The 24,401-nt window shown below is 58.1% G+C and overlaps 2 protein-coding genes across 5 annotated transcripts; one reads left to right on the plus strand and one right to left on the minus strand.

Moving 5' to 3' along the window:
• Positions 1-8,391: 8,391 nt before the first annotated feature.
• On the minus strand, positions 8,392-18,654 carry NOC4L (nucleolar complex associated 4 homolog). Of its 4 annotated transcripts, none has more exons than XM_035724029.1 (16): positions 18,436-18,649; positions 18,144-18,306; positions 17,610-17,716; positions 17,210-17,317; positions 16,874-17,023; positions 16,698-16,797; positions 16,575-16,609; positions 16,101-16,151; positions 15,879-15,990; positions 15,628-15,688; positions 15,332-15,442; positions 15,084-15,244; positions 14,897-14,979; positions 14,671-14,784; positions 9,565-14,586; positions 8,392-8,525 (listed from the first exon to the last, which is right to left on the minus strand). In XM_035724029.1, the coding sequence occupies exons 1-15, from the start codon at positions 18,586-18,588 to the stop codon at positions 14,467-14,469; spliced, it is 1,629 nt and encodes a 542-aa protein (XP_035579922.1). In that variant the 5' UTR covers positions 18,589-18,649; the 3' UTR covers positions 8,392-8,525; positions 9,565-14,466. The 4 variants fall into 4 exon arrangements, with proteins under 4 accessions (XP_035579922.1, XP_035579921.1, XP_035579923.1 ...); XM_035724028.1 differs by having other exon boundaries at positions 8,447-8,558; XM_035724030.1 differs by having other exon boundaries at positions 8,447-8,558; positions 18,144-18,264; positions 18,436-18,647.
• A 112-nt stretch (positions 18,655-18,766) lies between these two features.
• DDX51 (DEAD-box helicase 51) lies at positions 18,767-24,060 on the plus strand. Its single transcript, XM_035724026.1, is given in 15 exon segments — positions 18,767-19,049; positions 19,051-19,329; positions 20,312-20,462; positions 20,771-20,916; positions 21,008-21,079; positions 21,170-21,276; positions 21,404-21,512; positions 21,598-21,743; positions 21,948-22,140; positions 22,218-22,333; positions 22,431-22,547; positions 22,729-22,830; positions 22,936-22,999; positions 23,094-23,228; positions 23,445-24,060. Coding segments are annotated over 15 exon segments (2,013 nt in total). The 5' UTR covers positions 18,767-18,800; the 3' UTR covers positions 23,472-24,060.
• The last annotated feature ends 341 nt before the right edge of the window (positions 24,061-24,401 follow it).

The raw sequence follows: 24,401 nt of genomic DNA on the forward strand, positions 1-24,401 counted from the left end.
GTGACTGAGCCCAGTTACGGCCTCCACATAAACCTCTAAGAGGTGGCAGGTGGGTGTGGAGATCTACTCCTCTTGTTGCTGCCCAAGACAAGCCACGGATGTGAGTTCCCTTGCTTCTCAAACTGCCACCTACCGATCTGCAGTGGCCTGTCCCTTTCTTTGGTCTCTGTCCTCAGACCAGCAGCCTGTTTCACAGTACATCTGGGACGCTCCCAAGGAGTTGCAGACCATAAGTCACTGATTAGATCATTAACCATTGTTCCATGGACAATATGTCCAGACTTTGACAGAAAGGGGACACCTTAGACGCCCCAAAACATGACTAGAACTGATACCTGAGTTCAGTGAAGTTGCAGGATACAAAATAAATACACAGAAACCTGTTGCTTTCCTATAACCAATAACGAAGCACCAGAAAATGATTTTAATAGTAGCATTTACAATTGCACACACAAAAAAACCAGTAAAACATCTAGAAATAAATTTAACCAAAGAGGCAAAAGACCTGTACTCTGAAAACCATAAAACACTGATGAAAGAAATTCAGGACAATGCAGTTAAGTAGAAAGACCTTCCATGCTCATGAGTTGGAAGAACAAATATTATTAAAATGTCTCTCCTAGGGGCACCTGGGTGGCTCAGTCGTTAAGCATCTGCCTTTGGCTCAGGTCATGATCCCAGGGTCCTGGGATTGAGCCCCATATCGGGCTCCCTGCTCGGTGGGGGGCCTGCTTCTCCCTCTCCCACTCCCGCTTGTGTTCCTGCTCTCTCTCTCTTTCTGTGTAAAATAAATAAATAAAATCTTTAAAAAAAAATAAAATGTCTCTCCTAGAGGTCTGTAACCTACAACAGTAGAAACATTAGATTGGCAGCAGACCTATCCACAGTCACCTGGCCAGCCAGAAAGGACTGGCATGATATATTCAGAGCACTAAATGAGAAAATATGCAGCCAAGAATACCATATCCAGCTAGGCTGTCACTGAAAATAGAAGAAGAGATAAAAAGCTTCCAGAACAAACAAAAACTAGAAGAATTTGCAAACACCAAACCAGCCCTACAAGAATATTGAAAGGAGAGAGTGTAAAAGTGACATAGACCAGCAAGGAACAGAGACAATATACAGTAACAGTCACCTTACAGGCAATACAATAGCACAAAATTCATATTTTCAATAATTATCCCAATTGTAAATGGGCCAAACGCCCCAATAAAAAGTCACAGGGCATCAGAGTGGATAAAAAAGCAAGACCCATCGATATTCTGTCTGCAAGAGACTCATTTTAGACCCAAAGACACCTCCAGATTTAAAGTGAGGGGGTAGAAAGCCATTGATCATGCTAATGGACATCAAAAGAAAGGTGGGGTGGCAATCCTTAGATCAGACAAATTAGATTTTAAACCAAAGACTGTAATAAGAGATGAGGAAGGACACTATATTATACTCAAAGGGTCTTTCCAACAAGATCTAACAATTGTAAATATTTATGCCCCTAACATGGGAGCAGCCAATTAATAAAAAAAATCAAAGAAACACATCAACAATAATACAATAATAGTAGGGGATTTAACACCACCCTCACTGAAATGGACAGATCATCTAAGCAAAAGATCAACAAGGAAATAAAGGCTTTAAATGACACACTGGACCAGATGGACTTCACAGATATACGCAGAACATTCCAAAGCAACAGAATACACATTCTTCTCTGGTGCATATGGAACGTTCTCCAGAAGAGATCACATCCTGGGTCACAAATCAGGTCTCAACTGGTACCAAAAGATTGGGATCCTTCCCTGCATATTTTGGACCACACTTTGAAACTCAAATGAACTCAATCACAAGAGGAAAGTCGGAAAGAACTCAAATACATGGAGGCTAAAGAGCATCCTACTAAAGAATGAATGGGTCAACCAGGAAGTTGAGGAAGAATTTTAAAAATTCATGGAAACAAATGAAAATGAAAACACAACTGTTCAAAATCTTAGGGATGCAGGAAAGGTGGTTCTAAGAGGGAAGTATATAGCAATACAAGCCTTTCTTAAGAAACAAGAAAGGTCTCACACATACAACCTAACCCTAAACCTAAAAGAGCTGGAGAAAGAACAGCAAATAAAGCCAAAATCCAGCAGGAAAAGGGAAATAATAAAGATCAGAGCAGAAGTCAATGAAATAGAAACCAAAAGAATGTAGAACAGATCAATGAAACTAGAATCTCATTCTTTGAAAGAATTAATAAGTTTGATAAACCCCTGGCCAGACTTATCAAAAAGAAAAAAGAACCCAAATAAAATCATGAATGAAAGAGATCACAACGAATAACGAAGAAATACAAACAATTACAAGAACATAGTATGAGGAACTATATGCCAACAAATTAGACAATCTGGAAGAAATGGATGCATTCCTAGAGACATATAAGCTACCAAAACTGAACCAGGAAGAAGTAGAAAACCTGAACAGACCCATAACCAGCCAGGAAATTAAAGCAGTCATCAAAAATCTCCCAACAAGAGCCCAGGGCCAGATGGCTTCCCAGGGGAATTCTACCAAACATTTAAAGCAGAGTTAATACCAATCTTCTGAAACTGTTCTGAAAAATAGAAATGGAAGGAAAACTTCCAAACTCATTTTATGAGGCCAGCATTACCTTGATCCCAAAACCAAAGACCCCATCAAAAAGGAGAATTACAGACAATATCCCTGATGAACCTGGATGCAAAAATTCTCACCAAAATACTAGCCAGTAGGATCCAACAGTACATTAAAAGGATTATTCACCACAACCAAGTGGGATTTATTCCTGAGCTGCAAGGTTGGTTCAACACCCACAAATCAATCAATGTGATACAATACATTATTCAAAGAAAGAACAAGAAACATAGGATCCTCTCAATAGATGCAGAAAAAGCATTTTACAAAGTATAGCATCCTTTCTTGATTAAAACTCTTCACAGTGTAGGGATAGAGGGAACATACCTCAACACAATAAAAGCCATCTATGAAACACCCACAGCAAACATCATTCTCAATGGGGAAAAACTGAGAGCTTTCCCCCTGAGGTCAGGAACGCGGCAGGGATGTCCACTGTCACCACTGCTATTCGACATAGTACAGGAAGTCCTAGGCTCAGCAATCAGAAAACAAAAAGAAATTAAATTCATCTAAATCAGGAAAGAAGAAGTGAAACTCTCACTCTTAGCACATGATATGATACTTTATGTGGAAAACCCAAAAGTCTCTACCCCAAAACTGTAGAACTCATGCAGGAATTCAGTAAAGTGGCAGGATATAAAATCAATGCACAGAAATCAGTTACATTCCTAAACACTAACAAGACAGAAGAAAGAGAAACTAAGGAGTCAATCCCATTTACAATTGCACCCAAAAGCATAAGATACCTAGGAATAAACCAAAGAGGAAAAGGATCTGTACTCAGAAAACTACAGAATACCCATGAAAGAAATTGAGGACGACACAAAGAAATGGAAAAACGTACTATGCTCATGGATTGGAAGAACAAATATTGTGAAAATGTCTATGCTACCTAGAGCCATCTACACATTCAAAGCAATCCCTATCAAAATGCCATCAACTTTTTTCAAAGAAATGGAACAAATAATCCTAAAATTTGTGTGGAACCAGAAAAGACCCCGAATAGCCAGAGGAGTGTTGAAAAAGAAAACCAAAACTGGTGACCTCACAATCCTGGACCTCCAGCTCTATTACAAAGCTGTCATCATCGAGACAGAATGCTACTGACACAAAAACAGACACATCGATCAGTGGAACAGAATAGAGAGCCCAGAAATGGATCCTCAACTCTATGGTCAGCTAATGTTCGACAAAGCAGGAAAGAATGTCCAATGGAAAAGTCTCTTCAACAAATGGTGCTGGGAAAATTGGACAGCCACATGCAGAAGAGTGACACTGGACCATTTCCTTACACCACACACAAAAATAGACTCAAAATGGATGAAAAGACCTGAATGTGAGACAGGAGTCCATCAAAGTCCTTGAGGAGAACACAGACAGCAACCTCTTCAACTTTGGCCGCAGCAAATTCTTCCTAGACATGTCTCCAAAGGCAAGGGAAACAAAGGCAAAAATGAACTATTGGGACTTCCTCAAGAGAAAAAGCTCTTGCACAGCAAAGGAAACAGTTGACAAAACCAAAAGACAGTTGACAGAATGGGAGGAGATATTTGCAAATGACATATCAGATAAAGGGTTAGTATCCAATATCTATCAAGAACTGATACAATTCAACACCCAAAAACCAAATAATCAAGTCAAAAAATGGGCAGAAGACATGAACAGATACTTCTCCAAAGAAGACATACAAATGGCCAACAGACACACGAAAGGATCTCAACATCGCTCGGCATCAGGGAAATCCAAATCAAAACCTCAATGAGATACCACCTCACACCAGTCAGAATGGCTAGAATGAACAAGTCAGGAAACGACAGATGTTGGCGGGGATGCGGAGAAAGGGGAACCCTCCTACACTGTTGGTGGGAATGCAAGCTGGTGCAACCCCTCTGGAAAACAGTATGGAGGTTCCTCAAACAGTTGAAAATAGAGCTACTGTATGACCCAGCAATTACACTATTGGGTATTTACCCCAAAAGTACAAATGTAGTGATTTGAAGGGGCACGTGCACCCCAATGTTTATAGCAGCAATGTCCACAATAGCCAAACTGTGGAAAGAGCCCAGATGTCCATCGACAGATGAATGGATAAAGAAGAGGTGGTATGTATATACAATGGGATATTATGCAGCCATCAAAAAATGAAATCTTGCCATTTGCAATGATGTGGATGGAACTAGAGGGTATTATGCTAAGCGAAATGAGTCAATCAGAGAAAGACAATTATCATATGATCTCACTAATATGTGGGATTTGAGAAACAAGGCAGAGGATCACGGTGGAGAGAGGAAAAAATGAAACAAGACAAAACCAGAGAGGGACACAAACCATAAGAGACTCTTGATCTCAGGAAACAAACGGAGGGTTGCTGGAGTGGTGGGGGTGGGAGGGATGGGGTGGCTGAGTGATGGACATTGGGGAGGGTATGTGCTCTGGTGAGCACTGTGAATTGTGCAAGACTGATGAATCACACACCTGTGCCCCTGAAACAAATAATACATTATACGTTAATAATAAAAATAAAAAATAGTCTCTCCTACTCAAGGCCATCTACACATGTAATGCAAACCCTATCAAACTACCAACAACAGTTTTCACAGGGCTAAAACAACCAACCCTAAAATTTGTATGGAACCACAGAAGACCTTGAATAGCCAAAGGAACGTTGGAAAAGAAAACCAAAACTGGAGGCCTCACAATTCTGGACCTCAAGCTCTATTACAAAACTGTAATCATCAAGACAGCACGGTATTGGCACAAAAACAGACACATAGATCAGTGGAACAGAATAGAGAGCCCAGAAATGGACCCTCAACTCTATGGTCAGCTAATCTTCGACAAAGCAGGAAAGAATGTCCAATGGAAAAAAGTCTCTTCAACAAATGGTGCTGGGAAAATTGGACAGCCACATGCAGAAGAGTGACACTGGACCATTTCCTTACACTACACACAAAAATAGACTCAAAACCTAAAGGTGAGATAGGAATCCTTCAAAATCCTAGAGGAGAACACAGGCAGCAACCTCTTCCATATTGGCCACAGCAACTTCTTTCAAGACACGTCTCCAAAGACAAGGTGAAACAAAAGCAAAAATGAACTATTAGGACTTCATGAAAATAAAAAGCTTTTGCACAGCAAACAGTCAACAAAACGAAAAGACAACCTACAGAATTGGTAAGAAATTTGCAAATGACATATCTGATCAAGGCTTACTAGCCAAAGTATTAAAAACCGATACAATTCAACACTCCAAAAAAACAAATAATCCATTTAAAAAATGGGCAAAGACATGAATAGACACCTTTCCAGGGAAGACATCCAGATGGCCAACAGATACATGGGAAGATGCTCAACATCACTCGGCATCAGGGAAATGCAAATCAAAACAATGAGATCCCACCTCACACCAGTTAGAATGGCTAAACTGAACAACACAGGAAACGACAGGTGTTGGCGAGGTCGCAGAGAAAGGGGAACCCTCCTACACTGTTGGTGGGAGTGCAGACTGGTGCAGCCACTCTGGAGAACAGTATGGAGGTTCCCCAAAAAGTTAAAAATAGAGCTGCCCTACAACCCAGCAATTGCACTCCTGGGTATTTACCCAAAGGATACAAAATCAATACTTCAAAGGATACATGCAGCCCTCTTACAGTAGCAGTATCTACACTAGCTGAGATCCGGAAGCAGCCAGAATGCCCACTGACTTACGCACGGATAAAGATGTGGTGTGTACACACAATGGACTATTACTCAGCCATAGAAAGGAATGAATCTTGCCATTTGTAACATGGACGGACCTAGAGGGTATTACGATAAGTGAAGTCAGAGAAAGACAAATACCATAGGATCTCACTCATATGTGGAAATGTAGGAACAAAGCAAGAAACAATCCAAGAAACTGACTCAACTACAGAGCACTGGTGTTCAGCAGAGGGGAGGAGGGAGGGGAGGAGTGAACCAGGTCCAGGGGACTAGGCGTACACTTACCGTGAGGAGCACGGAGTGATGTGTGGAAGTGCTGAATCCCTACACTGCACGCCCGAAACTAATACAACATCGCATGTTAATGACACTGGAATTAAATCTTAAAAAAATGTATCAAGCAAACAGCAACAACAAAAGACACGGGCGACAAAGACAATCAGTCTGAGCACTGCTGGCCCCCGCAACCCCACAGACCTCAGGGGGACACAAGTGTGTTTGTGCAGGTTTGGGCTTGGACTTGGGCAGGTGCAGGTGCACACAGGTCTGCTCCTGTGTCCCGACCTCGCCCGACCTCCCCTGTTCCCGGCCCGGGCTCCCCTGGCCTGGGAGGCTCACACCTGCACCGTACTCACGCTGTCACTGCCCTGGGAGCCAGGACCCACCTCTGCGTTGTGTCCACCATGGAGGGAGCCCACCCCTGAAATTCCTTTGGAGGCAGCCCCGGAAATGGGGGCGAGTCAGTCCCCAGGTGCACTCACTGTTTGGAAGGCCCGGGTTTCTGCAGCAAACCAGGCTCCCAGATGCCGCCCATTGAGGGTACCACGGTCAGCACGCCGCAGTCAGGTCTTGCAAGGCTCCCAGATCCCTCCGCTCTGCCTTCAGGGGAAACACAGGCATTTGTGTGGATTCGCACTTGGAAACAGGCAGATGCCATGTATCCCACCAGGCTACTGCCGTGAAGCAAGCCGCCCTCCAGACCCTGGCCGGGGAGCAGATCCTTGGCTCCACGCACCTGTGCGGCTGGAGCATGCTCAGTAAGCACCGCGTCAGCCCGCAGAGGGTGGCTGGGGTCATCTGAGCCTGCCCAGCTCCCGACGGTCTGGAACCACATGCACAACCTCCAGGCTGGAGGGAGCCACCCCCCCCCAATCTTTCTTAGAGGCACCTTTCCAGGGGCCCAGCTCCGTCCCCGTCGGACTGGCTGCCTGATGAAGCCCCCGCCTTCTCCCGAACTCAGGGCCCTCAGGGGTCTCTCACAGAAGGACAGCGCAGTCAGGGGACTCAGGCCCCCCTGGCAACACAGGCCCGGCTCCCCCAGCTCCGGCTGAAAGGGAAACACACGCCCACGTGCGCAGGTGCAGGCTTGCAAGTAGGTCGAGCGTGTGGGCCGCCCAGCCCAGCCTGGGGTCGCTGCCACACCCCACACCAGCCGCGCCCCGGGCTCCCCTGACACGGGCGGCTCCTAAAAGCGCCAGACGCACCTGTCAGCCAGCCCGAGGCCCTGGAAACCGGTGGAGATTCGGGACAGCCGGGATCACCCCAGCAGCCTCCCGAATAAAACGGGCACCCCCACACCCCTTGTCAGGGGGCAGCTTGCAACGGTACAGGCAGTCCCCCTGCAACCGGCTGCCTGCCCGACGGGGTCCCGGGCTGACCAGGCATCGAGGCTCCCAGGTGTCTGTTGCTGGAAAAACACCCCGCCAGCCTCCCGGGCCCCTGCGACCAAGGCAGACCCCGCTCCTCCAGCTTCACCTCTGGGGGCGAAGTAGGCCCAGGTGAGTAGCCTAGGGCTGGGAATGAGGCAGAGGATTGGAGCCCCGGGGGCCCGCCCCCTCCCCCGCCGCTCTGCCCGCTCGCGCTCTTCTGGGCCCCTGGCTGCCCGCCCCTGCGCGGCTCACGCATGCGCGCTAGGCGCCCCTCACCTGTGCGGCGGAAGCCGGGTGTCTCTCTGCCCGTGGATCTCGGCCCGCACCGGAACCACCGGAGAGCCTTCCGGGCGGAGGTATCCCAACCCCGAGACTCTTTCTGAGCTGGCGGCTTGCATGCGGCCGCCGTCGGTCTCCATCCGGCCTGTCGACCCCATGCGTCCCCGGCTTCCCGAGGCTTCAAGGCTCCCCGGGGTCTTTTGCGGGAGGATTCATCGGCCCTCCGGCCTCCACCCATCGCTGGAAAGGTAGTGCACTTGTCTCTAGATGGGCCTTCAGGGGGCATATGTGCCTCTGTGTCACAGGCTTTGAACGAGGCCGATTCCAGTAACCCCAAATAGTCTCCTCCTGTGACCCGGCCTCTTCCCACGGCTGCGCTGTTCCTGGTCCCGCCGCTGTTCCCCCTGCGCGGCCTGCACTGTGCCCTCTGCCCCTGGCTAGCCCACCTTGAGCTCCAGGGGGCACCCCAGTCCCGTGGAGCTCCAGCCCCCTCAGAGCACCTGACCAGCCTCAGAGTGGAGGCACCCCACCCGGGACGGTCTCTGAGGTGGTACATTGAACCCCCCGGGGGGACTGCCTGCCCGATGGGCTCCCGGGCCTCTTCAGCCAAAGAGGCTCCCAGGTGTCCCTCTGGAGGGCAGCCCGACCGTCCCTCTCGACCCTTGCTGAGCAGCAGTCCAGATTGTCCAGCTCGGGCTTCAGGGGCCATAGGCGCCGTCGTGCGGGATACAACTTGGATCCGCCGATGCCAAGCGTCTCTGAGCACCAGCTCCCAGGCCCGGGTTCGGCACCCGCTGCCCCTTTAGGCCCGGGTACCCCCGCCTTGGTCTGTGGGTTCCCTTTGTGGCCTATTGGGTGGAGCCAGCCCCCCAGACATGCACACCCCCAGGACGGAGAGTGCTTCCCTTTGGAATGTCCTTCAAGGAGTCCGCCTAAAACTGGCTGCAGTTTTTTGTAAACCGGGAGCCTGATGGGCCCTGGGCCGCCACGCGCTCATCCCCCAGGGCCAGACTGACTCCTCATGGCCCAGGCTGCAGTGGCGGGAGCAGGGCCCTCCCCAGCAGGGTCTCGGTGCACAGGGATGGGATTGCGGGGTGCCCTGTATGTCCCCGTGGACGGTGCCCAGGTTCAGGGAGTGGATAAAGGGGCCGGGCAGGGACGGAGGCAGGGCTGGGAGGAATGCAGCCACGGGATGGGATCCTCGGCCACGCCCGGAGGCTGGAGAGACCAGGGAGGACCCTCCCCCGCAGCCTCTGGAGACAGCTCCGCCCTGACTCACCTGCGTTAGGACCTCTGGGCTTCAGACCTGCAGAGACCACACCTCGGGCGCTTGCAGCCCCAGGTCTTGGCTTTGTGTGAGGATGGCCCCAGAGCAGTTCACCTGCATCTCCCCCACGCACTCGTCAGAACGCGGTGGGAGACGCCACTGTCCCCGCCAGAGCTGCCAGGCATCACACAGCTAGTCCAGCCGCCGGGTGGGGCCCCATCTGCGCCCTGACCGCAGGGCTTGGGGACACGATAAAATGTTGATGCCACTGAGTTTGGGGTGCTTTGTTACATAGTAACGCAAACGGAGGGGCGGGAGCCCTGCCTGAGAAATCGACCCAAGTGCTGCAGGAAATGCACACGTTGTCCCAGACGTCCTCAGGTCTGCCCCTGCCTGGGGGACAGCTCCACGGCTGGCCAGTTCATCCCCAAGGGGAACCGTGGGTGCGGGCCTGGCAGGAAGCCCTGAAGAAATTCCCCAAACGCAAAGCTGATTCCTCCACGGGCAGGAGACGTCACTGGTCCCTCCTGGAGGCCAGGTTCATCTGCACGTCCGTGGACAGGAGCCATCTCCAGACGCCCAGTCAGGCACACGGCGTGGCTTCTAAAGGGAAGAGAGGTCACCAGGCCAGGGCGTGGTCGGCCACGACCCACAGGCCGAACCCGCCCGCCTGCCCTTGCAGACAGCCGTTGGGGCCCACACATGCCCTGTGCCCTGCATGCTCCGCAGTGGTGCAGGCAAGCTGCTGCATGGGGCCACGGAGCCACACCAGCCACTCTGGCCCTTTGCAGAGACCTGGGTTCAAGCCGCTAAACGCTGGAGTAATTTGGTGCAGCCCTGGCACCTGGCACAGCCCACTGCGCACTTGGACAGCTGAGGCTGGGCGTGCAGGCCGAAGCCACAACCCTCACCACCCTGCTCCTGAAAGCGGCAGCGAGGCTGGCAGTTTCCATTAACGGACCATCTCCTCCCCTGCAGAGGCGAGCAAATGGGGTGCAGGGGCACAGTGCAGCGGGAAAGCGCTTCAGGGGGACGGGGGGATGTCGCTGAGCTCCTCTCGCTGACTGACCTCTCAGGAGTACGCCTGCTGACATAGAATTGTCTGCAGCTAATCTGCTAAATGCCAGGCAGGGGCGTGAGCGCTTCTTATCACCAGGACAGACACGCCTCATTTCATCAGCCCGGCTGCATGACCTAGGTGACCGTGACCTCATTGCCCCCCAAGTCCCATTCACCTCCTGGAGGGGACAGGGCATGGGAGACCAAGGGAGGGAGGGAAAGCCTCCCTTGAGGGGCTTGGCCAGGTGTGTGCGCTGAGCACCGAATGGAAGGACGCTCCTGCGCACAGTAGGTGCTCAGTCTACACCGGCCTCAGCGATGGCCCAAGACCTTTGAATTTTGCTCAGACTCTGGGCCCACAGGCATTGGAGCCTCCACGCCGGGAGGTGGGCAGTGAGCCGGGGAGCTCAGGGAGCTGCTCACGGGCACCGGAAGGGTCCCTGTGTCCCCGGCCCCCTGAACAAGAGGGCCAGCTCCCCGTGAACCTCCTCCCGGGGCAGGAAATGCCACACCCCTGAGTTTCTGCAAAAGGATACATTGTTTTCAGCTCCGGTTCTGTATACAACAGGAGTGAGGTCTCCGTCGGTCAGGGTCCCCCCTCTCCCCTGGGTTGGGTGGTGTCAGGGAGAGATGTATGGGCCGGGAAGAGAGAAGTAGCATTTGACACTCGGGGTGGCTACACGGTGATGGGGGCAGACAAGCCGAGTGCACAGGGTGGCCACTGCTGCCCCAAGTGGAGGGAAGAAGGGAAGGGCCAGGCCATCCGTGGGCACCGACCCTGGAGTCAGGGTCACACACACCGTGGCACTTGGGACCCCCAAGTGCCCCCCCTTCACTACTTGTCCTCCCCCACACCCTGAAAGTTCCATCACCCACCTACGCCATCCCAGGACCATACAGGAGGCTGCTGGTCCTCCCTTACCCAAGAGGCTCTTGCCTGCCCCTGCTGCCCCCAGGGCCTGGACATCAGTTCTGGACACTCCATCCAAGGCGGCCTCCACTGACATTTTCTACTCCGGAGGAATCCCTCGCCCTGCTCTGCCTGATGACCTATGAGCTCCCATCATGGGGGCTTTGTCCCGCTTACTGCCTGGTGTGGGAGCAGCTGCAAGGATGCCCTTTTTCAGGGGTTTCCCAACTTCATATACACCCATTTCCCCGAGACCCCCCATCTGACCCCCACGGCCAGTCCAGGGTCCCCAAGACCCCCCACGTCTGACCCCCACAGTGGGTCCAGGGTCCCTGAGACCCACCCCCATATCTGACCCTCACAGCCAGTCCAGGATCCCCGAGACCCCCCATGTCTGACACCCACGGCCAGTCCAGGGGCCCCCAAAACCCCCAGATGTCTGACCCCCACGGCCAGTCCGGGGTCCCTGAGACCCCCCCATGTCTGACCCCCACACTCAGTCCAGGGTCCCCGAGACCCACCCCACATCTGACCCCCACGGCCAGTCCAGGGTTCCCAAGACCCCCCACGTGACCCCCATGATCAGTCTGGTGTCGAGACCCCCTGACATCTGACTCCCACAGCCAGTCTGGGGTCCCTGAGAACCCCCATGTCTGACCCTGGGGCTGCCGCAGAAGGCGGGCTGGGAGCCATGAATGGTATGAAGAGTCCTCCACGCAGACGCTGTCCCCCAGCAGTCGCGGACTCTCCCCAGGATGTGCAGACCTCCTAGGACAGTGACTGCCTGGCAGGGGAGGGTCCACCCCAGCACTTACACTCAGATCCCAGAGGGTTCAGGAGCCCCTGACTGTCTAGCTCTAATATCCCCTGGACCAGAAGCCCCGACGTCGGTCAGGTGCTCAGGCCCCCAGCCCAGAAGCCTCCGAGGCTGTCCTGGCCACTCCAGCAGGGCTGCCCTGTCTCCTCCATCCATCCCTGCCCCCACCCCACGTCCGCTCAGGCAACCACCCAAAGGGCAACCAGGACGGGAGGTGGAGAAACACCAGCCCGGGGGCCTGGTGGCTCAGTGGGTTGAGCGTCCAACTCAGTTTCAGCCCAGGTCATGATCTCAGGGTACTGGGATCCAGCCCCCCATTGGGCTCTGAGCTCAGCAGGGGGTCTGCTGTCCTTCTGCCTCTGCCCCGCCCCCCCATCACACTTGCTCACTCACTCAACAAAATCTTTGGAAAAAAAATAAAGTAAAATAAAAAAGAAACACCAACCCAACACCAATGTGGCAAAATGCAGCTGCCCAGCCCTGAGGGTCAGGCGGTGTAGTGGACTGAGGTGTCCAGGGCATGGGAGTCCCCGAATCTGCCAGAATGAGAAAATCTACACAGAACACACGATGCTGAATTTCGGAAAAAAATAAAAACCTGCTTAAGCCTTTTATAATTTAACTTGGAAAAAATCCATTTCTTAATCGGTGAGGGCTCAGCCCATCCACGCTGCCCCCTGGTGTCCCCGCACCGAGGCTCAGGCAGGGCACTGATGACCTCTGGTAGCAGGCCACTCAGGAGCCTCGAGACCATCCCCCACAAATGTGCATGAGCCCCTCCTCCGAGCCAGGCAAGTCCTGGGCCAGGAGACAAGGCCGGTCAGTAACGAGCCTCCCTCGGTCCCCGTGAAGGCGGGCAGGGACAGTCTGCGGACTGCTGCAGGGCAGCCGGGCCACGAAGATAAGTACGTGCCAGGTGGGACACACAAAACGCTGTTACACACAGGATGTAACCACTCTGCAAGGCCTCACTCAGCCTGGGGTCTGAAGACCAGGGGAAAGCTGTGGCAACAGCAGTGCAAAGGCCCTGGGGCAGGAACCAGCTTGGGAGGGAGCCAGGGCAGTCCAGCTGGGGGGTGGGGCGCTAGTGTCCCTGACTCACACAACCCTGTACAGAGAAGAGGTGCCCCTTCACCCCTTGGGCAAAGCCCCCACCAGGCACACCAGGGTCTTAGGCCACAGGAGCAGCTCCCAGAGACCAAACTGGCCAAACAACTGCCCTCTGTGACCCCAGGGCGCTCCTGCGGGGTGGGGGTATGCCGGGAACTCAGGAGGCTGCAGGGCAAGGGGGGGGTTCTCTCCCTCGTGGGCTCTCCACCCCCACTTGTGCCTCTGCCAGCCCCCCAGCCCACGTGAGCTGCCATCAAACACATGACTCCTCTGTCCCCAGACAAGCAGATTTTTTAAGAGGAAACCCAGACTCAAGGAGCAGGCTCGCCTGGCAGAAATGGGGCCTCGAAGGAACAAACGCCCTGGCACAAAATAAGCCACTGGCCCATGGCTGCCGGTGCCCACTCTGCTCGGGGAAAGGATGGAAGGGTGAAGCGGCCTCCAGCTAACTCCCTCTGACGGGGCACACACGCTCCGGCACCCCGGGGGTCAGGGGACAAAGGTGTCCTCCTCTGGACCTGGTCAGGAACGGGCATGTACGCTCCCTGTGCGCCCCAAGACTAACCAGGACAAAGCCCTCACTGTCGCTCCTGAGTCACAAGAGTCCAATTGCACGGGAAAGGTGGGGGGCGTGGCCCAGACCCTCCCTGGATACAAGGGCCCCGGGGAGTCTGGGGTGCCCGGGGAAGCTTGCAGGGCTGGCAGAAGCCACACCAGTGCACCTGGAGCCCCATGGCAGGAGCCACTTCTGCAGCCCCCCTCCCCACCAGGCTTCAGCGGAGGGAGAGACCCCTGGACACCACGTTCCAGTGCGGGGGGGGGGGGGGGGGGGCGGTGCTGCAGGTAGACATAGGGTGGCTAGCACTGTGGACGTCTACCTGTGGACCCAGCCACCACAGGAGCCAGTAGACGGGTTCAGCACCTCCCCAGACCCCTGCCTAGCCACCCACGGCCCACCCCAATGGCTCTCCCATGAAACCACTTATGGGGGCCGAGGGGGGGAGGGGAGGCCACAGGGTCAGCTGAGCGTGAAGTGCTGGGCGCAGAGGTCGTCCTGCCGGCCCAACAGACCCTGGGCGGGGATGAACTCTAGTGGTACCGACTCCTGGCCCTTCTTCTTCAGGTCCCGCTCGAAGACCTGCAAGGGACGGAGAGATGGACGCTCCCACACTGCGCGGTCCCCGCACCCCGGCCACCCAAACTTCAGCATCCCCCCCCTCACCTCAAATGCTGTGAGATCCAGCAGCGGTGCGATGCTGACCTCAGGCACGGACAGCGCCTGGTTGATGACGCTGGCGGCCTGGGACACCTCGGGGTGGTAATGCCGCTGGAGGGCCTGCAGAGCACGTGTGACATCACCACCACCCCCGCCCTGGGCAGCCAGGAGACCCGCAGGCGGCACACACCCAGGTGGGCCAGGAGGTGGGTGACGGACCCGGCGTGCTCACCTGCAGCTCCCACAGCGAACTCTCCAGAGCTCGGCTCTTGGCGGGGTCTTCCTCTTCAGGGTCATAGGGGTCGGCATCCAGCTCTAGGAACGAGACCCAGGCCCTGCTCCACGACCGGCCCCCGGTGTACTGGCTGCTGGGGGAGGGCAGGCCCCCCAGGTCCCCCAGGTCCCCCAGTCGCACTCACCAGGGCCCAGAGGGCGGTGCACGAGGACGCGGCAGGCAGGGTGCCGGCGCAGCAGATTGCAGATGAAGGGCAGGACCATGAGCAGGGCCTCGGGGGGCGCCGTCAGCGCTAGGCGGGACAAGCGCTTGGCGAAGGCCGCCACCAGGTAGGCGGGCAGATGGCTGGGCGGGACGGTAGCTGTGAGTGAGACCCCCTCACCCAGCACCCCAGTCCCCGCTCTGGGTCTCAGCCCCGCCTCTGGCACTCACGAGGATGACAGGAAGAGATCGGCCAAGTGGAAAAACCGGGCCCGGTACTTGACGTGAAAAACGGACGGGTCCAGGAGACCGTAGAGCTTCCGGTAGAAATCAGGGTACTCGCTAGGGGAGGGGGAGTGTAACTGAGCAGCAGGCGGCACAGGGGTGGAGCAATGAAGAGACAGGTGGTGGCTTCCAGGGGCTCCGTCCCCTCCCCAGCCCTTCTCCAGCCCAACCCCGACCCCACCACCCTGAGCACAGCCCAGCCGGCTCCCCGGCCTGAGGACGCCTCCAGGATGAGTACTCACAGGTTGTGCTGGTGAATCAGGACAAAAAGTCCATTCAAGGCCAAGAGGCTGATGGCTCCCCCTGCAGACACACGTGTGGCTGTGAAGCCCCAGCCCACCCCACCCCTCCAGCCCGGGGGGCGAGTCCAACAAAGCTGCAGGCCACCAGGCCGGGAGGGAAAGCAGACTCCTGAGGATGGCCCACCAGCCACACGGCTGCAGGAGCCCAGTCCGTGAGCACACACAGGCCCGCCCGGGAGCTCAGCACTCACCCACGTCGTAGGCGCGGGTCAGGAAGTCGATCATGAGGCTGGGCTGGGCCAGGTGCGGCAGGATGGAGTCGTGCATGACCACCAGCACCTTCTTGTAGAGGCTGAGAGGCAGCTGCCGGGAAGCCGCAGGTGTGGGTGCACCTGCCCCACTCCAAGAACCCCCTGACCCATACGGACCCAGACAGGGGGCGCCCGCTCCCCACCCGCCCCACCCCGCCCTACCTTGTGCCTGAGAAAACCGAGCCACATCAGCTGGAACGCCTTCCTATGCTCCTACAGCAGATGCGGTGTCACAGTTGCACACAGGCACCACCCCATCCCCCTGCCCCCAGGCGGGGACACCAGACACATGGCCTCCCCGCTGCCCTGTGGGAGGAGCAGTTCAAAACCCCAAACCCGAGGACTCCGTACTAGACAAGAGAAAACGCCCTGCGTGGATCCCAGCTGTACGGGAGCAGAGGAACATCGCGTCTGTGACTGCCCACAGTAACAAGGGCCCGCTGAGAGCCTGGGAACCGGGTACCTGTGTGCCTCCCCCACCCCGCTCCCAGTCCCTATGAGGGGTCCCTGTGTGGCACCCCGCGCCTGCCTAAGCCAAATAAGGGGCAGGTAGTTCTCTTCCCGTCGCACACACGTGCGTCCTTCTGAAAGGACCCCCCTCCCAGGGAGGCCACCGACCCCTCTGGAGCAACTAACCTTCAGATGAACCACCTTCCACGTGCTCGACAGCTCTGCAAAGAAGGTAGGGATCAGCGGGCATGCGGGAGAGCGGGGAGCCCACCGGGTGCCCCTGCCCTACCACCTGCCCAGGACGCTCACCCACGTGCTTCACGTAGAAGGTGGAGAAGCTACACTCCTGGCGGGGGAGGCTCACAGCCGACAACAGCGTGAAGGCGTTGTTCCAGAAAGTGAGCGGCACCTGCACAAAGCCTAACCTGAGCACAGGCATGACCACCACCCACCCATCCCCCAGCCATGGGACCCAGCCAGCTCACCTCTGGGTACCTGTCAGCGACACGGCCCACGACGTCCGTGGCTGCCCGCATCACGTGGTAGCGGATGTCGTCGTGTTCCAAGTACTCCCGGAACCGGGACAGGAGCAGCGAGCAGTCGTTCTCCGGAGAAAGCAGGCCTTCCACCACCGCCTGGGTGCCAAGCAGGGAGGTGGGCCTTAGTGCGTCAGCCCCACGACCAGGGACTGCCCGAGGAGACCACCGAGCCGGCAGCCTCACCCCTCCTGCAGGGGAGGGTATGGCAAACGCACGGCACTCACTAGCCACCTGCGCCAGGGCCCATTCCAGCTTCTGTCCGCCCACCCCCGTGCACCCCACCTTGAAGAGCTGCCGAGGAAACAGGTAGCAGCCGTCCCACTTAGGTTTCTCCAGGGGGTAGGCTCCTTCCAGCTGCACAAACTTCATGAGCGTGCTGAGAGCCAGCTCCTGGGGACAGCGGGTAGCAGAGTGGCCGAGGCGACCGGCCACAGGCCACGCCCACTGCAGGCATGGCCACAGAGCTCCCCCAGCACACAAACCCAAGTTCGCTCCACATGGCATTCCCACAAGTACCGGCACACAAACAAATCCAGCCACCAGAATGCCAACCAGACAGGAGAACACGGCCTCTGGTGGGCCCAGGAACACAGACGCGGGCAGCCTTGGCCCCATCTCCGTGCGTGTGGACAGCCTGTGGCTGGGGGTGCAGGGAACGCCGGAGGCAGTCAGCGTGACTCACCTTGACCTCAAAGGAGGCGTGAGCCAGAAGCTCCTGCAGGCGGTTGCAGCAGCTGTGGTACCGATGTCTCATCCACACCTTGTATTTGCGCGTAGCCCCCTGGGACCCTACGGGGAGCAAGGGGGTCAACCCACACGTGCCCGGTACTCTGCACTCAGCCCCACCGGGGAAATGGGTGCAGTCACCGTGGCCCCAGATCTGGGGTGGGAAGAAAGAACCTCCTACCCTGAGGGCACAGTCCCTCACCCCTCACTTTACCCCAAAACCTAAACGACCGGGGGTGGGGACGCACGACCCCAGCTTCGTGGCATGCTGACCGCACAGATCAGAGGGCGTCAGGTCTCAGAGCAGACCCCGTAGTAACCGGGCTGCAGGGCTGTCTCTGCCCCGACCCCCCGCCCGCCCCCAGCACCATCCTCCTCTGCCCCGACCGTGGGCTCTGGGCCCCTCCACCGACCCGCGGTCCCTGCGCTGCGGCTTAGGGGCCAAGTCTCCCCCCGCCCTCCCACAGCCCGGCGCCCCGGGGACGCTCACCTGCCATGACCGAGTCCTCGGACGGCAGCCGGCCCACAAACAGCTCTCCCCGCTCCAGCAGGGCCCCGAAGAGGCGGCTGCACGCGCGCACCGCCTCCTGGGTCTCCTCGTGGTCCTCGGACTGAGGGAACAGGCTGGTCGCGGGGGGGCCCCCCACGCCCCACTGCTGCCTCACGCCCGGGCCCGTCGCCCGCCCACCCGAGCCTCCGGCCTGCGCGCCCCGCGAAGGCCCCCCCCCCCTCCCCGGCTTCCGACGCCGGGACCCCGGCCACCGCGCCCCGCGCGCCCCCACCTGCAGCACGGCCAGGATGTCGAACACGGCGTTGGCCTCGCCGCGGCTCGCCAGCACCGCCTCCAGCAGGCGGCCCAGCGCCCGGCGCGCGCCCTCGGGGCCGGGGTCCCGCTCCATGCCGCCGCCGCCGCCGCCCCACGCCGCGGACACCATGCGCCTCACGCGCCGCCGCCCGGCTCCGTGACGTCACCTCCCCGCGCCGGGGTCTCCTGCACGCGGCGGCCGCTGCCCGGCCCCCGCTGTGACGTCACCTCCCCGCGCCCGGGGCCTCCAGCCCACCGCCGCCGCCCTGCCCCCGACGTCACCGCCCTGCGCCTCTGCGGTCATCGCGGCGCGTCTGACCGGGAGGCGTGCGACTGGCCGGCATGGCGCTCTTCCACGTCGCGCGGTACGCGGGCCCCGAGGCGGCCGGGGCGGAGGCCGAGGCGGACGGCCGGGCGCGCGCGCTGCTGGAGCGGCTGCAGTGCCGTGCCCGAGAGCGGCAGCAACAAAAGCAGCCGCAACAGCAGGAGGCCGCGCGGACGGCGGGGGCGGCGGGGCGGCGGCGGCGGCGGCCGCGCAGACCGCGGAGGCGCGAGGGCGGCGGGGCGCCGGGGAGCCCGCACGCGCCGCGGGGGGAAGCGGCGGAAAGCGGACGGCGAGGACGAGAGCGCAGGTGGGGCCGGGCCGGGCGGGGGCGCGGCCGTGGGACCCGGGTCCGCGGGGGGCTGACGCGCCGCCCTGGCCCGCTTCTGCCGCGCAGGGAGCAGCGAAGAGGCGCCCGGAGAGAGCGGCGCGGACGCCGAGGGCGCGGGGCCGCCGGAGGACCCAGGCGGACGGCCCCCCGGAGAGGCGTCGGGGACTCCAGCCCGGGCCCTGCTGCTCGGGGGCTTTGGGAGAAGCAGAGCGCCAAAGGTGAGCGAGCGGCCCGCGGCGCGGAGGGAGCCTTCGACGACTTTGCTTCAGCCGGGGACCGCGTGCGGTGGGCGTCGCCGGTCCTGCCGCCGCTCGCGGGGTAGCCCGGAGGGCCGCGCCTGCGCCTGGGGGCGTGCGCAAGTGTTCAGTGAGGGCGCCTCTCCGCCCCCGGCTGCGTGGCTTGTCAGTGTCTTTTTGGGCGTTCGCGTCCCGTGCAAGTTCAGTATTTTTGCTTTGATCGTAAAAAAAGAAAGGTTTTTGTGATATAGTAAGTAGGTTTGTCGTCACAGTTGGGTCTTAAAACTACTCTCTTACTTGGTGGGTGTGTTTAAGAAGTTTCTGTTCTGTGCTCACCTACTTGGTTAAAAGAAAAAAATGGAGTTTCTAGCGGGCTCTTAAGTAGTCGTCTTTTTGTTTTGGTGGAGGTTTTCAGTGAGTCAGTACCGAGCTGCCAGGAAGGAGATGGTGGGCTTGCCAGGGTGCGTAGGGGCCCCTTGGTGTCTGTGCCCGTGTGCAGGTCCACATTGAGTTGGGATCAGCCCGGGTAAGATGGACCGGGGAGGTGAGCATCCGGCAGAAGGCGGATTTAGCGCAAAGGCCCTGAGGCAGCAGTGAGCTTCTCTGTGTAGGAACAGAGGCTTATGTGGCTACGGTAGAGCCAGTGATAGGAAATGAGGTTGGGGGCAGGTGAGTGCCGGATCCTGGATGGCTTTGCAGGCGCACCTTGGGTGTGGATGTTACCCTAGGTGTGGGAGGAAGCCCGCCAGGGTGGTTCTGCTCAGGGGAGTGGCACTTTCTGGTGTGTGTTTAATTCCTTTAAAGGTTGCGTGGGGTGGGGGGAGAAGCTGGGAAATAGGGTTGTCGGCCTGCCTTGCTGTGGTCTCTTCAGCTTGAGTACCTGAGTCCTTTGTTTCTGCGGGTCTTGCTCCCCTAGCCCCGCGGACCCCGGAGTATTCACTTGGTCTCTCTCTCTTTACGGTAGGTCCAGCCTTTCCTGCCATCGTGGTTGGCTGAGCCAAGCTGTGTTGGAAAGAGTGTCACTGAAGATTTGGTGCCTATCGAGGACATCCCTGAAGTCCACCCTGACATGCAGAAGAAACTGCGGGCTCATGGCATATCGTTCTACTTCCCAGGTGCGGGGCGGGGGGGAGGGGGGCGCACGCTTTCAAGAGCCTCCTCACGGAGAGCCCTACGAGGCCACAGTGTAGCAGCCGTGAACACGGGCCCCTAGGCACGTCCAGCATCAAGTGCCATCTGGGTTTTTGGCATCTTTGGCCACCTGGGCCTGGCGCTCCTAGAGGCTCCGGTGCTGTCATTGAGCGAGAACAGCCTAGTCTAGAAGTCAGAGGTGAAGGGTGAGGCTACCTTTGACTTCAGTGCCTGTGCTGATTCTGGATGTTCCCGCACAAACGTGACCCGTGTCTCATCCTTCTTTGTCCAGTCCAGGCAGCAGTGATTCCTGCCCTCCTGGAGAGCACAGCCGACGGGTTTCTGGTGGCCAGAGGTGGCTACCGGCCCAGTGACCTTTGTGTCTCTGCCCCAACGGGCAGTGGGAAGACTTTGGCCTTTGTCATTCCGGTGGTACAGGTGAGTGTAAGGACCCCGCCCTCCGAGTGGGCTCTGCAGGCAGGGAGCCGGCTCTGCTGACACAGGTGGTTGTCATGTCTCCCCCCACCAGGCCCTGCTACATCGAGCTGTTTGCCAGGTCCGTGCTTTGGTTGTGCTGCCCACCAAGGAGCTGGCCCAGCAGGTACGTGCACCCCACGTCCCCAGGTCAGACCTAGGATCTGTATCGCTGTGGTGCTTTGTACCAGGTCGGTGACGGCTGCTCCTTTTCTAGGTGAGCAAAGTGTTCAACATCTACACAGATGCCACTCCTCTGCGTGTCGCCCTGATCACTGGGCAAAAGTCACTGATCAAGGAGCAGGAGAGTCTCGTCCAGAAGACGTAGGTCCTGTGGGGCTGGGGGCTCCTCAGGGAACAGGGAGCGGCTATCTGAACCCTGTGTGCAGGTTCCCTGTGGTATTGGGGGGTGTCGGCATGGGGCCCTGTGCTGAGCCACTCCGCTCCTCAGAGCAGACGGCTTCCGCTGCTTGGCTGACGTGGTGGTGGCCACTCCTGGCCGCCTGGTGGACCACATCGACCAGACCCCAGGATTCAGCCTCCAGCACCTCCGCTTCCTGGTAAGTCCCACTCCTGGAGGAAGGCTGGGGTTTGGAGCCAATGCAGACCTCCGCCACCAGACACCAGGCTTCTTGCTTCCCCCAGGTCATCGATGAGGCCGACCGCATGATAGACAGCATGCACCAGTCCTGGCTGCCCCGGGTGGTGGAGGCGGCCTTCCCGAGTGATGGTGCCAAGGACCCCTTTGCTCTGCTACAGAGGAGGCAACCCCGGGCCACCACTGCTGCCAGGTACCTGACACTGAGCTCTGCCCTGCACTCGGTGTGGCCGCCTGCGGACAGCCCCGTCGTGCTTCCCCTCTGTCTCCGAGACTGCCTCGGCCCCAGTCTGGTCCGCTTTGTTCTGGGGCGGCCAGTATCCGGGAGGGTGGCCAGGGCCCTGGAGGTCGGCTGGCTAGGCCAAGACTGTTGTCTCATCTCCTGCTTCCCTCTCAGTATTTCTTGTCCTCAGATGCCGCTGCAGAAGCTGCTCTTCTCGGCCACCTTGACGCAGAATCCTGAGAAACTGCAGCAGCTGGGCCTCTACCAGCCCCGGCTCTTCTCCACGGGGCTGACGTACAGGGGCCCCAGAGACACTGATGAGGACGGGGACTCCGGCGGGAAGTACACCTTCCCCGCAGGGCTCTCGGTGAGTGGGGCGTGCAGGGGTGGGGAGGGGGTGCCTCAGATGCTTGGGGCCTGGCCGACCCTGTGCTGTCCCCACAGCACCACTATGTGCCCTGCAGCCTCCGCACTAAGCCACTGGCCATCCTGCATCTGATCCTGGAGAAGAATTTCTCCAGGGTCCTCTGCTTCACCAACTCCCGCGAGAACTCGCACAGGTGAGGCCCAAGTGGGCGGAGGGGGGCGAGAGGGGAACAGAGTGGGGGCAGGCTCCAGGCGCTGCCCACCCAGCTCCTTCCGGCTCTTCCCACCCAGGCTCTTCCTGCTCGTCCAGGCTTTTGGAGGTGTGACCGTGGCTGAGTTCTCCTCCCGCTGCGGGCCTGGCCAGAGGAAGGCCGTCCTGAAGCAGTTTGAGCAGGGCAAGATTCAGCTGTGAGTACCTGGAAAGAGGGAGGGGAATGCTCCCGCCAGGTACCAGCCTGGCCCCTCTGAAGGGTGTTTTCCTACGGGAGACCCACCTCCTCAGTGTGGTGGCTTCCCCAGCAGGGCCGGGCAGGGGGCGGAGAGGGGCTCCCGGCCTCAGGCAGGGCCCACGGCCCCTGGTGTTCCCCAGCCTCGTCAGCACAGACGCCACCGCTAGAGGCATTGACGTGCAGGGCGTGCAGCTGGTCGTCAACTATGATGCCCCTCAGTACCTGCGTACCTACGTGCATCGGTGAGGCTGTCCCGTGCTTTTGGAGGGAGGGTCCCTGGAGGGAAACCCCTGTCCCATCGGGCCCCTGGCGGCCACCATCCTGGAGGTAGTTGTGCTTGGTTTCAGGGTCGGAAGAACCGCCCGCGCTGGAAAAACTGGACAGGCCTTCACGCTGCTCCTCCAAGTGCAGGTCCGTCTGCTGGAGTCTAACCCAGGGGCCGGGGGCCTCTGCTGGCAGCACTGCTCACAGAAAACAGGGTCCCTTCCCACTTGTTTCCCTGCAGGAGAGGAGGTTCCTCCGCATGCTAGCTGAAGCTGGGGTGCCAGAGATGGCACGGCACAACATCCCCAGCGAGCTCCTGCAGCCGCTGGTCCCACAGTACGAGGCGGCCTTGTCCCAGCTGGAGCGAGCTGTCAAGGTGAGGGGCCGAGGCGTTCTGGTGATCCACGTCTGGTGTCTGGGAAGACTGGACAACGTGTGCAGGAAGGGGAGAGGGTGGGAGGGCGGGAAGGGGGTGCATGGCCCTGGGAGGGGGCGAGGGCCAGATCTGCACTTTCTGAGCGAGTGCGGGGTGCTGCTGCTTGCGGGGAGGCGGCAGATAGCGCCACGTGAGCCTCTGGCCTCCCCTCTGCAGGAAGAGCGAAGGCAGAAGGCGCCCTGACAGGCTTGGGGGACAGGCAGGCTGAGCCCACCGCAGAGCAGACCCTTCCCAGCCCATGCCTCCTGCTGGGCAGAGCCACCTCATTTCCAGAAAAGTCCTGAGCGGTGGCTGATGGATATGTGAGCAAAAGACTGTTTCCTTGGATTTCGGAAGGAACAGCCAGTGGAAAGGGCCTCCTCCTGCCAGGCCCTGGACATGGTCGCTGCAGCAGGCCTGGTGCTGGGCAAGCTCGGGCCTGGGAGAAACCGCTGAGGTTACGGCAAACCTGATGGGGCAGCATCTGGGGTGTAGCCTTGGGCCCGTTAATAGGACCCTGGGTGTCCTCAGGACGTCTGCCACCCGCCATCCTGCACATCGTGAGCCATTCCCGGCACTGTCACAGTGCGAAGTGTCTCCACCCACGCGGTGTGGGCACAGCCCCGACCACGCAGCGGGGGGGTCTCCACACGGGGACGAGGCCAACCTCACTGCCCGCCAGGACGTGCGTCGTGAGTGTAACGGAAAACAGGCTTCAGGAGCGCTGACCCGCTGTTTGTGTAAAGAATTTGTTTTCAGAACCATGTGCTGATATTAAACTAAAAAACCAGGATCAGGCAGGCTGTGGTTTTTCTGTCCCTCCTGAAAGTGTGCTCTTCGCTGCAGCAGGGTAACACTGGGGAACCCGGCCCCGTGGTTGCTCATGGGGCCGCAGGAGGGTACAGGAAACATCGCACTAAACGGGTACAAGCTTCTTAGGGACGGAAACCAACCTCCACGCAAAACCAGCTTGCTTCTCCATACACGGGGGCCACGCACGGCCCACCTGGCTGGAGCCAGGAACACAAAGCTGGAGAAGCCCCAGGACAGGCAGGGACAGGGCGGGGTGGCCCGGGAGCCGCAAAGACCCGCTTCCCACCCCCCTCGCTGGGGCCTGGCTGGGCTCGACGTCTG

The sequence above is a fragment of the Zalophus californianus genome, chromosome 14 (assembly GCF_009762305.2).
Source record: "Zalophus californianus isolate mZalCal1 chromosome 14, mZalCal1.pri.v2, whole genome shotgun sequence".
In the NCBI taxonomy this organism is placed as follows: Eukaryota; Metazoa; Chordata; class Mammalia; order Carnivora; family Otariidae; genus Zalophus; species Zalophus californianus.

Coding starts and splice junctions, on each gene's coding strand:
- NOC4L (XM_035724029.1), bottom strand. CDS start 18,588: ATGGTGTCCGCGGCGTGGGGCGGCGGCGGCGGCGGCATGGAGCGGGAC. Junction 16,610..16,697: donor CTTCTACGTGAAGCACGTGG/GTGAGCGTCCTG, acceptor CCTTCTTTGCAG/AGCTGTCGAGCACGTGGAAG. Junction 15,443..15,627: donor CTGATTCACCAGCACAACCT/GTGAGTACTCAT, acceptor CCCCTCCCCTAG/CGAGTACCCTGATTTCTACC.